The sequence below is a fragment of the Pinus tabuliformis genome, chromosome J, assembly GCF_031772625.1.
Source record: "Pinus tabuliformis cultivar Carrire ecotype Pingquan chromosome J, CPIR1, whole genome shotgun sequence".
Lineage (NCBI taxonomy): Eukaryota > Viridiplantae > Streptophyta > Pinopsida > Pinales > Pinaceae > Pinus > Pinus tabuliformis.
Window position 1 is genome coordinate 394,119,013 of NC_142295.1, and position 15,524 is coordinate 394,134,536.

At 35.5% G+C, this 15,524-nt stretch overlaps 1 protein-coding gene and 1 pseudogene across 1 annotated transcript; both read left to right on the top strand.

Annotated features, from left to right (window-relative positions):
* The first annotated feature begins 758 nt into the window (after positions 1-758).
* Positions 759-1,277, top strand: LOC149227442 (F-box/kelch-repeat protein At2g44130-like). Its single transcript, XM_089380509.1, has one exon. It carries the CDS (start codon positions 759-761, stop codon positions 1,275-1,277), a length of 519 nt encoding a protein of 172 aa, XP_089236635.1.
* A 75-nt stretch (positions 1,278-1,352) lies between these two features.
* Positions 1,353-14,420, top strand: LOC149227443 (uncharacterized; annotated as a pseudogene).
* The last annotated feature ends 1,104 nt before the right edge of the window (positions 14,421-15,524 follow it).

Here is a 15,524-nt window from a genome sequence, read left to right on the forward strand (position 1 = left end):
TGGTCTATTGTAAATACAAGTTTGACCTATAAACCTTCCACAATTAAAGTGTATTAAAAATATTAAATCTATTTGTATCTTCAATAACCCTTAAAATTACTTAAAAATATCATAATAGTATATTGTAAATACAAGTTTGACCTATAAACCCTCCACAATTAAAGTATATTCAAAATATTAAATCTATTTATATATTCAGTAACTTGGAAAAAGGAAAAAGACCTAAAAAAAAGAAAAAAGGCACAATTTACCCCATACCGAAAAAGAAGAAATAAAAAAAAAATTACCATTTTCGGTTAAGTTGGTAGGGTTTCCCTAGTAGGGTTTCCCTATTGTTACCTGAATTCTTATTTATTCTGATCTTTCTCCCTTTCATTCCATCTTTGTGCTTCTTTATTGTATGTTATGTTCCATCTGGCTTTGGTATGGACCGAAGTTATTGTGCTTAGCCTATCCAAGCAGGAAAAGTTGGTAGGGTTTCCCTAGTAGGTAAAAGTTGGTAGGGTTTCCCTAGTAGGGTTTAGCTGTTGTTACCTGAATTCTTATTTATTCTGATCTTTCTCCCTTTCATTCCATCTCTTTGCTTCTTTATTGTATGTTATGTTCCATCTGGCTTTGGTATCGACGGAAGTTATTGTGCTTAGCCTATCCAAGCGGGAAAAGTCTACTTCTGTACTTAGGTTAGCTTAGGTTCCTGCTTATCTGATTTGAAAGAGTCTCCCAAGTTCATATTCACTATCTGGTAGTACAACTCTTAAATGGAGCCTTTTGTTGTTCTTCCATGGCAATTACAGCGAGAGTGTCTGTTAAGAGTTCCTTACCATTCCCATGGAAACCTCAGAGCACTTTGCAAAACCTGGGAGACCGCTATGAAGCACCCTGAGTTCTATGAAGACAGGAAAAAGCATGGGACTTCCGAGCAGTTTATCTGTTTGGTGGAACTTTCGGAATTTCTGGATGACGCTCATCCTAATCTACAAATGGTGATTTCTGTGTTCGACCCTCTGCGATGCACCCAGAAAACACTTCCTCCCCTTCCCCACTTCCCGGGTTGTCATAACGGAATTCCTCTTTTTTGTGACTGTCTTTGCGTCAACCAAAGGCTGGTTTTGTTAGGCGGATGTAATCCCATACCCCAAGAGGAGAGACTCAAAACCGTTTTCATCTTCGATTTCGCGTCGAGTAAGTGGAGCCGCGGTGCGGACATGCCGGTGAGTCCAACATTAGGTGCTTACTCGGTTTCGCCGCAAGGACTCATTTATGTTGCCGGCGGATAGGATGGAAATGAAAATCTGTTGCGATCTGCAGCTGTTTACAATGTGTTTGAAGACCAATGGAAGCTTCTTTCCGACATGAGCCGTGGACGGGATATGAGCTATGGCGCTTTCCTTGACGGCAAATTTTTCGTTATTAGCGGTGACATTGATGAGTGGGTGATCTTTCCAGATGAGGTGGGTGAGATCATTATCTGTCAATATCAAATCCAATATATCATCAAGTGAACAACAAATTGTCTCATGACTTCTTCTATCAATTCACTTCCTTTTCTTCCCCTATAGTGTATATACTCCTTCTATATAAAAAAATCGTGAAACCTTACCATATCCCGGACATTATTGATGTGATTCCTTATTCTCAAAGTTTCCAAAATAGTTGGTGTTGCTCCAATTTTCAAGTTGTAATATCCTTCAAGTCAATTTTTGCTTCTAGCTCCTTCTGAAGTCAACGTTACTTCCTTCTTAACATTATTCAAGAAATTATTTTGAATAACTATCAATGATAGTATCAAAAAGTTCTTCCAATGATGTGTGTTTGTTGCCATATGTCAAATGTCCATCTAGAAGTATCTTGAATTTCCTTTTCAACTCTTTGACCAAGACATATCATGTCTTTTCTATTAATATCATGTCCAACTATATTTCATGCATTAAATTCTTCCTTCAATTCTTTTGAAGATATGAGTCATTTTCTAGATGTCTAATGAAGAACATTTTTTAAGACAAACATACTTCTTTCTCCCATGTTTTTGTTCGGTTGACTACTTTTGAACTACTACATTAACATTCTTTGAAGATGATGTCCATAAATGATGAGGTTCCTTCTCTTATGCTTCCATGTTGCTTTTAGACTATTTTCATACTTGTATACTTCCAGACTGCTTCATTGTCAGTTCCATGTTCTTCTAGTAGAATATATTTATGATAAATTCTTTTAATTCTTCCATTCAAATGTTAAACTTTGAAACTTCTATATTGTTGCAAAACAACCTTGATTCTATTATATTTTTGCTTCTATTGTAAATCTTGCAGTCCTTACTTGTTATACGATCGGTTCAATGTATTCATGATGAAAATAATTTCTTTGGTGACTGTAGAATGCTTGTGACTACATAATGATGTGAAGACAATTTTTTATGACCCAAACTCTTCTATTTTGGCTAATTGGATGATGTGGTGATTGATTTCAACTCTTTTGCGAAGATATGAAATGGAGTATATCCCTTCTATAACTTCATATGTAATTTACTTCTTCCAATGCTATATGCTTCTTCATGATACTCAAAACTCTTCTACACAAATGTAATTATAATTTCTACTCTAACTCCCATACAAATAAATTGTATGCAAACCTAGTATTAGTCAAATCCTTTAATAATAGAGGTCCTTGTTGTCTTCAATATTTGATTTCTTAGCTTCTTCATCTTTTGAAATGTGATATTCACTTCTTTCTTTTTGGTGTTCTTCTTGCTCTTAGGATCTTTGGGACAATCTCTTTTATAATCTCCAAATCCATTGCAATCAAAGCATTGCACTTTAGACATGTCTCGATTTCCACATGGTTGATTGTAGTTGTTGTTATTGTACCTATGACAAGGTTCAAAATTTTCCAAATCTTCTAAAATTCTTCTTTGATCTAGTAGCAAAAGTTTGAGCATTTTCACTATTAGGTTTGGTGTCATTCTTGGACTTTATCATTGCTTCTTCTAGAACACATTGTGCCTAAATTTCTTTGAATATTGGAATTTATTTTCTTGCATATTTGCTACTTACAAAACCACTCCAATCTGGAGGTAGGGAATTGAGTACAAAAGTGATTAATTCCGAATTAGATATGACTTTTACAATTCCTTGAAATTGATCCTTCAATTTTGAGACCTTCATAAGATATGAGGCCATATCTTCATATTTTGATATCCTTGTTCTATAAAGTTTATTTCTTGGTGATATTTTCTAACAAATAGTATTGACAGGATATAATCTCACCAGTTTTTCATAGACTTCTTCGAATGTGGACAAATCTAAAACAAAGGAGATGAGATCATCTTTGATAGACTCAAAGAGGATTCTTTGAGCCATGACTTCTCTCTTATTTTATTTTTCCACTACTTGAGCATTGTTTTTATCTGGTTCTGGAACTTTACCAAGAACAAAATCCATGACTTCATTTTCTATGAGAACCAAATCAATTCTTTTCTTCCAAGCCTTGAAATTAGAGGCTCCATCGAGCTTGTTTCCTTCCTTACAAACAAATCTCATTTGAGTAGAGGATTGAGACATATAATGTAGTAAAGTACTCACTTGTCAAAGAAGAGTAGGTTAATATAGAAGCACTTCAATAATGTTGATGATGCTTCCAAGATTCTTCAAATATGTTATTGAATTCTTATAGTGATGTCTTCAAGGATGGCTACTACAATAATGTATTAGTTTCTATGATGATGAACTTGACAATGTTTCCAAAAGCATTCAATGATATAGAGAGAGAGATAGTTGCTACAGTGGCCTTCTTCTGCTACAAATATGATGGTCTTTGGATATTCTTCCTATTTACCTTGATAAAAGAATTTGTTCAATCATAATTATTACAAATGATGTCATCCAATGTAGTTGATGATTATTGTAAAACTATCTTCAAATGTTCCAACAAGAGTGATCTTTAAGTTGACCTTCCTTCACCCTAACTCTGATACCATGTTGAGAAATCAATATGTTTGTAGATTAGGGTGATTTATATTATTTGATAATTACTTTAGAATGTTGTTGCCATTTTATTACGGGTGAAAGCATGAAGATGGGTTACACTTTTGGGCCAAATGTGGCGATGAAATTTCAAGTTTTTCCTCTTTTATCAAATTGCAACCCTCAAAATTCATACAATCATTATGAATTTTGATTCTGAGTCAAAAAAAATATGTGGACAATTATGTTGTTGTCCTAATGATATTTTTTGTAAAACAAATTAGTGTCATATAATCTCAATTTTCCATTAAATGCAATATATGTCCTTGCAAATTTTCACAAATCTTAAGAGGTATGTGTGTGTTCACCTAGCATAACTTAGTCTAAAATGTGTAATTGTAAAAATATATATGTAAACATGATATACACAAAAAGAACTAATTTTTCCATATTAAAATTTCGTTTTTTTATGCAAAATTATATTTTTTATTATTTTTCAAATTTGGTGAAGTAATATTTCAATTTCATTTTGGAGACATATGTTCACGTAATATTTTTTTGAACTCTTAAAATAAATTTAAAAACGAACAGTGCCTTTTTGCAGAGGACTCATCAGTGAAGACAGTGGTATTTTTTGAAATTTTTTCGTTGCGTATATTTTATGTTATTGATTTTTTATTCATCCCCTTTGAAATTGACCACAAAAATTTCAAGTGTTATGTTTAAAAGAAATTAGATGAAAAATATCATATGAATTCAAAAGTGTCAAATTCATATGCCATTGGATAGAGGATTATTTCACGAATCCAACATGATCAAGTCCGCTACTTAAGGACTAATTCTGCCCTAAATGAGCTAGGGTACAAAATGGGGTTGCAAAGGAATTTGTAGAAGGGGTGTTGAAAAAGTAATTTTTAGGACTTCAAGAGCTCAATCAAGCGCTTAAAATAAAAATAAAAATGACTCGATCAATCATTAAAGTAACCCTCAATCGAGTCACATATGTGGTTAACTAGCGGCTTGATTGAGCCATAGGCTCAATTGAGCCATTAAAAATCCTAACATGTCATCCCCCTTACCAAAATTTATTAATGTTATTAATGGTAAAATATATCTTAAAAAAATATAGCTCTATTGAGCCATAACTCTCGATCAAGTCGTTAACTCAAGTTAGAAAATGTATCGATTAAGGGTTTGTGTTGGAAATAATACTGAGAGGGGGGGGTGAATCAGTATTATCAGATCAATCAAACTTTTCAATTTCATACTCAGAAACATATACGCTACTTCAATTAAGTGAACCTGCGTGTACACGCCACTGTGTCTAATGAAACTCGCGTATATCCAGAGATCTTATAATTCAGTTAGCTTAATCTTCAGTAAATGCATCAGATCATTATTAAGCATATTAACAGTAAACAGGTGCAGAATAACAGAACAGAACATCACACAAGAGCCACACACATGAACACAAAGATATAAGGTGGAAACCCAATGTGGGTGAAAACCACCTGCTGCAAGTCATCTCAATCTTCTTCTTAATAAGAAAATCCTTTTACAATATTTGTACTGGTGCAGTCTTATACCAGTACGGGAGCTACAACCCCCTTTGCTCTTGTACTAGCCGATCCATTTACTAGTATGCAAGCTGCTACCTGCTACAATGCTCCAAAGATCTCCTTTAGCTTTTGTACTAGCTTAGATACTAGTACTTAGGTGCTTGCCTACAATCTTCTCACCTCCAGGTACCACGTTTCATCAATTTTCAGACTGGATACACTGAAGCACAACACATAATCTGTAAGGCCACTTTTCATCCAATTTTCATACTGGACCCATAACTATCATTGAAGCTCAAGACAATCATCAAACTCTGAATCACTGAAACCCTGTTAACAACAGTCATCAGAACACAGAGCAGACACAGAACTCTGTAATAACCATCAGATCCATCTGCAACTTCAAATATCAAGCTTTACAATGTATACGCTACTTCGATGAATCAAACCCGCGTGTATACGCACTTTTACCAAAGACAACCCGCGTACAGATCTAAAAATAATTTCTCATAACTTGCAGCTGTACCAGACATCAGTCATACTCATAACACTTATAGAACTATACATGCGTCAGTATGTAGATCTAGAATAAGCATCATAAAGATAGTTCATTTCAAACCATTTGATCCCGATCTCTCCTTAGATCTAGTTCTCCATCAACCTGTGAGATCTCTCCTTAGCTTAGATCAAGCAATGCATCATCAACCCATAACCCTGCATACTGGATCTAATGCTTCATCAGATATTCAAGACATTTCAGATGCACTTGCCTAATGATTTCCTTCTCCTTATATAGCCTTAGGCCTTGTTCAATACCAAGGGCCACAACCATAGAAATCCAATACCATCAACTTCAAAACTAGGGATCAACACATTCGTCGAGACACCAAGGTCCAAAACCATAGGCACAACTTCCAAGGAATAACCGCCGTGGACCAAAGATAAGTTTTCCATATGCACGCTCTTTTACTGAAGCCAACCTGCGTGTACACGCGACTTGGGATTAATGAACCTGCGTGTATGAACTTTCTCTTCTTCTTATAGTCTGATCATCAATTCCTTGCTGCTGACCTTCTGCACTATGATTTGTCATCAGTGTGGTTTGCCATCAAGGACAACACTTATCTCATAATGCCAACAGTTTGTTTAATCCTCGATCGAGTGCTTAAAAATTGCTTGATTGAGCATACATTTTTCACCAAAACGTTCCCTCATTTCGCTAAAATGTGTAATTTAGCTCCATGCTATGACCCTTATAATTTTTTTCTTCCTCAAGAAATTACCAAAAATATACAAACATGAAGATCACAAGTGAAAAAGAACATAAAGATGTAGGCTCCAAGCTAGGGAAAAACCCCACAAGGGGGAAAACCCAATAAACCCTCTTCTTATAGAATGAGATCAAACTGAGATTTCCAAGACCCAAAATCCAAGACTAACACTGTCATAAGACCCAAGTTAGCCCTCTTTCACTTCTGTTCCAACCAAATCAAAGTCAGGAAGGTCAACACTAGTCAAATATCTGAAATTTTTTATCAAACCACAGAATTTTCAAACTTGCAATAAATGGCTAAAGTTCGGCCCTGTACCAATGCTGAAATACCAAAAAAGATCTTGCACATGTGAATAGATTAGGGCAAAAAATATAACTTCTCTTTCTTGACTCTGCTTTCTTTATCTTTAGACTTTCACTAAAATTCTTCCTTTTTCTTGCACAAAAATCGAAGTTGTGAGTGAGTGATGAAATGAGGTCGAACATGTCTTATTTATACACATCCAGGAGGGTCAAATATTGAATAGTTGCCTCTTCTAGGTCGACTTGTCCAGAAGGCTGACTTGGGCTTGCGGTGACATTTTTGGCTATTTTGACTCAAAATAAAATATTTTTCATTTTTCTTACAATAGTCCAAATGGGACTTTGACTCAAGTACTTTTTTTTTACTCATGACAAATTTCTTTTGACTCAATAAACCCTAAAAGCATGAGGAACATTCTTTAACTAGAAAATAAAGTAATAAATATAATAAATATTTCAATATTACATTTGGATTACATTATGATGTAATGTACCATAATAATAATTATAATAAACGAAATAATATTAATATATAATGAAATAAAACAATAAATAATAGAATAAGAAAAAAAGGTTGAATTAAGTAAATCTTATAATACATAAATAAAAGTTGGCATGTTGACACATGGATTGTGTGCATGTGGATATCTTTCCAATCCCTTTCCATTTTTGCAACCAGCTTTTCTATTTAATGGGAAAAAAGGGAGATGAGAAGCATTATTCATACCTTTGGAAGGAGAGTGTTGTGAGACAAAGGATTCCCTAGCAGTAGTAGTTGATTTAAGGCTTGGGGTGGCCAACTGCAGAAATATTATGTGCAGTTGAGCCTATGGTTGGGTGGAGAGTCGTCCCCAAACCTTTGTTGCGGTCAACAAGATCTGTGTAGCATTACAACTTGGAATCATAGGTAAGGTATATCATCACTACTAGTAAGTCTTCTCTGCTAATGGTTTCAAAACTTCTATGTCATTTAGTTGAACAGTTTGTGTGTTGATTATTAATAAATTTAGTTGTATATTTTAAATATGCATTGTTACATATGGTATCAAAGCAAGGTTACAATTTGTGAGGCCTATTAACTCTCATCACTCTCTCCATAATATTATAGATTTTTAAATTTAGTTGAATAAAAACATAAAAAAAATCCCACCAAATAGAAATTCATCTAATAATAATTAAATATTTTTATTGCCAAGAGGAAAACGTAATATATATTTGAAAATTAATTTTAATATATTTTAAATAAAAAAAAAATGAGATTTATTTATAGCAAAGAAATAAAAATATCCATGTTTTTTGATACATGTCCTCGTCATTGTCATTGTTGTCTTCATCGTTGTCTTCGTCATCGTTGTCTTCATCATCATCGTCATTGTTGTCATCATCGTCATCATCATTGTCATCAACATCACCTTCTTCTTCTTCTTCATCAACTTGTATATAAGTAACAACTTAACATCTAATTTGATGTAAATACAACTTAATTTATAGGAATCAAAATAATAGAAAAGAGTCCTATATTTAGTTGCTTGTTGGAGAATGGAGGATAGGTCCTCCAAACATATGTTTAAGAAGCTATTTCAAAACCTAGTTATTTAAACATGTGAAGGGAGAGGAGAATCCAATGACTCTTGTTGTGATTTATTACGCTATGTATACGATTGAGATCTCTTTCGTTGTATATGTGGTTGAGAGAAAATAACAATATGATTTCAAACTAAAATTCAATGTTGAACAGTTTGACAATGAAATTCAACAATGGTCCTAGTAAAACTGTAAAATAATGATTGAATGAGAACTAAATACTTCATGGAAAAAATGATCCACAAAAAGATCAAATAAAATAAAATACTAATTTATGATCCTTTGCATGCCACGATAATCTGCGGTGATTAGCTATCCTCTATAGTCATATCTAACCTTCCTCGTGTTGAATTGATGGTTATTTATTACATAAATGTACGAAAGTAACAAAATTATTTTAATGTCCACGAGGCTAAAGATAGCCTATGGGACAGATTGCTTCTTCATCTACTTGATGTATTTGGCCCCTTTTCTATGGAGCTAATTTAGCAATTAGAATAAGGTCATCTACATAGAAAAGAAGCCTTATAACAAACTTCCCAAATAGATACCATCACCCCCTTGCGAATTTAACCGCTCCTCAAACTTGTCGATATATAAACCAAAAAGGTAGGAGATAGTGGGCAACCTTGCTTGACCCTGATATCACTTCTAAAGCTTTCAGAAATGCCCACTGAAGTTCTAATTTTGACTTTCGCCTCTTCATACATCCTATGCATAGATGCTCTCAAATGTTTAGGAACCCCAAGTTCCTCCCTTCTGTGCCAAAGCTTATCCCTAGGAACCATTTCATATGCTTTTCTGAAATCACAAAGAAACAAAAGACTTCTTCCTTTTTCTCCCAAAATTTTTCAATGATGTGCCTTAATGCTATACAATGATCAAATGTGGAATGTTTAGGTCTAAAACATGCTTGCCCTTTAGTAGGCTTATCTCTTTCTTCTGCCCACTTGATAATTTTATTTTCTAGCATGCTTCCAAATAGCTTTGCAAACAAAGGGTTTATCATGATGGTCCTATAATTGGAGGGATTATTGACGTCACCGCTCTTGAAAAGAGGTATTTGCGGACTAGTTGTCCAATCTGTGGGGAGCCACTATTGTATGATGTTGTTAAAAAAATTTGTAATGTGAGGTGCAAGAATCTTTGAGCCCTACTTTAGATATTCTACTTGGAGTTCAACTAAGTCTTTTGCTTTTCCAACACCCAACTTCTTGATACCCATCTCTGCCTCTTGCATCGTGAAGAGTCCAATATCAGTGTTGACCAAGGGGTGGGGGGTAAACCTTGGGATCTTGTTCATAGAGTTGTCTTACATAATCAAATCATTTAGAAGTTGTAATACTATTTCCAGTTTGTATCTTTCTCGGTTGGAGCTCCTTCCAAAATAATTTGGGATTATGCTTCCTAAGGAATATTAGTTCTTCCCTCCTTGAAACCATGAAATCAACCTCTTTATTGCTTAATAATTTTTTGTAAGCTTTGAGCTTTATGTTATCCTTGTTTAACTCTTTCCACTTTCTCCTTGCCTTTTTGCATTTCTTGTCAAACCAAGCATTAATTGGAAATCAATTTGTTTCAGACTTCTTAGTTTTTTCTCTTTTGCACTCTGCAAGTGCGCATTGAATTAAATGTGTTAATTCATGACTATGAAGGGTGTGATTTGTGATTTTCACCTTCTTGAAGAGCTTCTCTAGTGTCATTTTGAAGGTATTACAATTTTCTGGAGTCAAAAGAATTCTGCCCGTTGCGAGATTTTGTTGGACATGCTGAATTTTTTACTCTAATTGTTTCTTTCCAATCTAGGAGAAACTTAAATAAATTGTCTTGTGATCTGATTTTAAGTCCCAAAGCTAATCTCCAATCAAAACTTCCTCCATTTTCTCACACAAACCAAGTGAGAAAATTACTTAATCTACTACATTTTCTCCATTTTAAGAATTGCAAGTGAAATTACCGGAGTTTTCCCATCTATTCAAGCCATTACAAATGACTAAATCAAAGGGCCCACATAGAGTAAGCAATTTTTCACCAAAGAGATTGCAACCCTCATCCTCTGAAATTTTTTCCCACTAATGATTACTCTCTTCTATAATCCAAATAGGGTTGCAGTCCTTTTTATAGCAAAGAATGCTAACTTGTTCACTTGGATTCCTAGCATTGAAATCACCCACTATAAGGACTTCAACTAGCTGAGAATACATTGCAATATCTACTTTTAAGGCTGAAAATGGATCTTTGTGGTCAAGCCCTCTACATTTGTAGATTTTTGAAACTTGTGGTGCAAAATAGCATGTTGCAATTTTGATTGTTGACATTATGATATAGATGTTGTCCTTGATGGAAACTCACATAGATGACAGTTCATAGTACAACAAGTTGACAACAAAGGATTACAGATTAGACTCTAGAAATTGAAGAAAGAGAGGTATACATTGGTTCATTTCTTCCAAGTACCATATACACATGAGTTAACAGAACAAAAGGAGTGTATATGCATGCATGCACTTTCACAAAAAGAAAAGCATGTATAGGATGGAAAATCAAGGTTTTGGTTCGAGGTATTGGTCCGAGGTATTTGGTCAGAGGTATTGGTCCTAAGTGGTTTTGGTTTGAGGTATTAGTCCTAAGTGGTTTTGGTCTGAGGTATTGAGAAAGGCCTAAAACTATATAAGGCGAGAGGATCAAAGGGATATGAGTGCAAGTAATGAACATCTTATGAAGAGTGAGATCAAAAGAAAATATGCATGTTATGGGTTTCTGGTGCTTTTCTTGATCTGAACTAAGGATGAACCTTAGTGGTTGATGAGGGATGAAATCTGATGATGGATCAGGATCATAAAACCTAAAATAGATTATCTTTATGTGCTCTGATCATGGATAGTCTAGATCTGAATACTAAAGCATGATTTACACTGTAAATGTTTTGATCTGGGTATGACTGAAGTCTAGAATAGTTGTGATGCTTTAAGTTAGTGTTTGTAGATCTGTACACTGGTTCGCTTTGGTAAAAGCACGTATACACGCCGGTTCGGCACATCGAAGTAGCGTACACATTATGAAATATGATGTTTGAAGTTGCAGTTGGTTCTAGTTGTTGATGCATAGTTCTGGGTTTTGCTTTGTGTCTGGTGATTGTGTTATGGTGATAGTTTTCTGATTGTTTAAATTGATTGATTGTGATTTTCTTCAGTGATGATGGGTTTTAAGTGATTGGCTGTATTGGAATAGTGATTAATTTTGATCTTCAATGTTGTTGATGGGTCTAGTATTAAAATTTGATGAAACGAGGCCTTCAGATTGTGGTGTTGTGTTCCAGGAGTATCCAGTCTGAAAATTTATGAAATTTGATCCGTAGAGGAAGAGAGAAGATTGTATCCTTCTAGAGATCTTGTCCTTCATGTAGCCACCCGATACTGTACGGTTGCGGGTGTGGTGTAGTCGGTAGGCCCAATCGCTTCACGACCTCTGCTGAGATGAGGTTCTTTTGGCTGCCACTATTGAAAATGAATTGTAGCAGCGAACCCTTCACCCACATCTCTGAGTGGAAAAGATGTTCCCCCTCCTCTAGATCTTTGAGCTCATTTTTTTGGATCTTGGCAGTGGCAACAATGGAACTGGGATCTGCATCAATGATCTGCTTCCCTTTTCCATTCCCCTTGTCAAGTTCTGGCTCAGGGTTGGAACATGCATCTGCTTCAGAAGCCTTCAACTCGACCACCAGTGACTACTTGGTCCGACACTCACTTGTGTTGTGAGTGTGGATCTTATGGAACTCACACCACTTTCCTGTGTCCTTCTTTGACTTCGTGGTGTTGTTATTTTCTTGCGGCTTCGACAGGTTGTCTTGGGTCACCCCACCTTGGCTTTGTCCTTTGGTCTTTGGATTTGCAGATCCAAAGTCTCGCTTCTTTTGTTTGAACTTTTGCTTGATTTTGAAAGTGTATCGGTACGTCGTGCCGAGCGATAAGATGTTCAGGAACTCCATCTCTTCCTAGATCTACCTGTGTAGGTAGCCACGATATTTGAGTACCAAATGCAAATCAGAATCTTTGATACCCAACTGTGTTCGAAGGGTATGAAAAATGTTTGTGAACTCTGGCACATCTTGGTCCCTTCCCTATTGCAATGTGGTCCATTTGATGTATTTGTCCTCATATCTTTTGACAGGGTAGTACTGCTCCTTAATGACATCCCGGAATGAATCCCAAGTGGGTGCGGCTGAAAGTAGTGAGCCTATACTTTCATCCTTCTGCTTGTAGTAGGTTTACCACATGTCCTTGACGTGGGGGGCTGCTTTGAGAAGAGCAAAAATAATCTTTTCCCGACTCGAAAATTCATGAATAGAAAAATAACCCTCTAAGAGATTTAACCATTTGTCTATTGCATTTGCATCTAGTTGACCCTCAAATATGAGGATTTCAAAATTAACTTGTACCTTAAACAGTGTGGCATTTCCAAAGTAGTTGTTGGAAGCCAATGCATTGCCTCTAGGTAGCAGCTGAAGGATCTACGCAAAGCTATCCATCATCGCGTTTCTTTGCCACTCGAGGGCTTCTTCGAGCAAGATTTTGATAGGATTTCCTACCCCCTTTTCTTTCTTCTCATCTACCATGGGAGGCCATCGGGATTTGCAAGGCTATTCTTGCAAAGGTTCAACCAATTTAAGCCCTAACTCCTTATATCCCAACCTCGTTGGGGACATGCAAAGAAAAACAGAGAAAAAGCAGACTGCTCTGATACCACTGATCTAGATTTAAACAGGAACGCAATGAATTACAGAGATAACCATAAACACAGAGATGAGATAACCATAAATACACAGATGCAGCAGAAATAATACTTCATTTCATTACTGTAAAATACTAAAATATGCTTACAAACAGAAATGGAAAGAAATAAGCTAGGGTGATGGTAGCTTATCTCTGAGAAGAGATGTGGTGGCTACATGCCTCTGAACTGTGTTACAATGAGGCTCGAAGGCATACTTATTGTTCAGAAACAATGGAAAACCCTTAACATTCCAAAACCTAACCCTAGAAGATGGAACGCCAAACTGTGGGCCCCATTTGGGTAAATTGGTACATCAACTTCCCGAGGTCATAAGTTTGGCATACGATCTCCGCTTGACACATACAATATCTCATTAGAAAGATCTATCCAAGAACTACAGCTTTGAGAAGGGAAACATTGGTACATGGACCCATGTTGCCCCTAGATTTCCCAAAAAACGTCGTTTATGGCCTCAAAACGACTCCGGATGTTCAGGACCCGAAAAACTGCTAAAAATAGTAAGTTGTGCTACAATTAAGGAAACTGAAAATACTAAGAGAAACAATGGTGGGGGTCCAAATGGGATAGGTGGGTAGCAACCAACATCCACCTAGATCAGAATCCATTTTCTCAAAGATTGCTGAGAATGTTGGATGGTTTGAAATTCAATGATTTCTTAGTTTTTTTTTATCATCCTTCAGTTCCAGAGCAAGTATTCAACAAAATATTGAGTTCATCTTCAAGGTTTATGATTCAGATGGCAGTGGGAAGGTGACACTCGAAGATATACTCGAAGTATTGCGAGATTTGATAGGATCTTTTATTTCTGAAGAGCAGCGACAGCAAGTTGTGGGTCAAGTTTTGGAGGAAGCATGATATTCAAAAGATTGTGGTTTGACAATTGAAGATTTTGTCAAGATTCTTGGCATGTCTAGATTGAAGATGGAGGTTGAAGTGCCAGTGGATTGAAGCTCAGTGGCCATGCCCATGTTTCTCCATATATTCTTCATTTATTGTCTCTTTGTAATCGGAAACTCAGCTTTGGCATCTATGCAAACTGTAATTCCTTTCAAAGTTGCATATAGGTGTGCATGATGCCTGCCCAACCTTACTAAAACCTCTTTATTTTGTCCAAGATGGGTTACCTACATTTGTTGGAGAGGGAATTGAATATAATGTATAAAGTATCCATCTCAGATTCATGTGAACTATAATCCACATATTATGCTACACGATCAGGGCATTGGATATAAATAATAATATGCATGAAGGGGAGGTTGTAAATTGCAATTATGGCATAAGATGTTCACGCTTTCAAATGAAGAGAATAGTTACATTACCTATGCTTCACAAAAAAAAAAAAAAAAATGAATCAATGAAATAAGTAGATTATTTGCTCACTTTTCTGGAAGGTATTGATTAATTTTGGATTGATAATGAAAAATGAATAACTAACTTTCTATTCAAGATTTTTAGGTACAAAAACTATGCACATTCTGTAGCTAAATCCATTTTGCAGCTAAATCCATTCCGCAGCTAAAGTCATTCCACAACTAAACATCAATTCTGCCGCTGAAAAACCTCACTATTCAAATCAGCCTAACTTTCTCATGCAAAATTAGATTTCGATGATTCAATTGTTGTTGGAAAGATATCAACGAGATCTACACAATGAAAAATCCATCATCAGAGTTTGAAATAGTAAATAATGAAATAAATTGCTCAAAAGACATAACATTAACTTGAGGCACTAATTCCAAAGAAAGTATAAATTCTTTTGGTTTTCCTTCGTGAACTTGTTTCATTAATACAAATTCTTAGTTTTGTGTGTAAACACAATAACTAGAGAGATTGATCACCTCTCTATTTTGATAGTCTTACATTCCATTGCAGAAGAAGTATTAATTTTTTTTGCAGGTTCCAGGAGGAAGGACAAATGACTACAAGTGAATAATGTCTCTCTTAAGAGACTAATTTGTTTCATAAGAGGATGATCAGCAACAAGGAAGAAACATCAATGCATGAGCACATGATAATGCAAAATCAGATCCAAACACTTGCAAAACTTTCAGA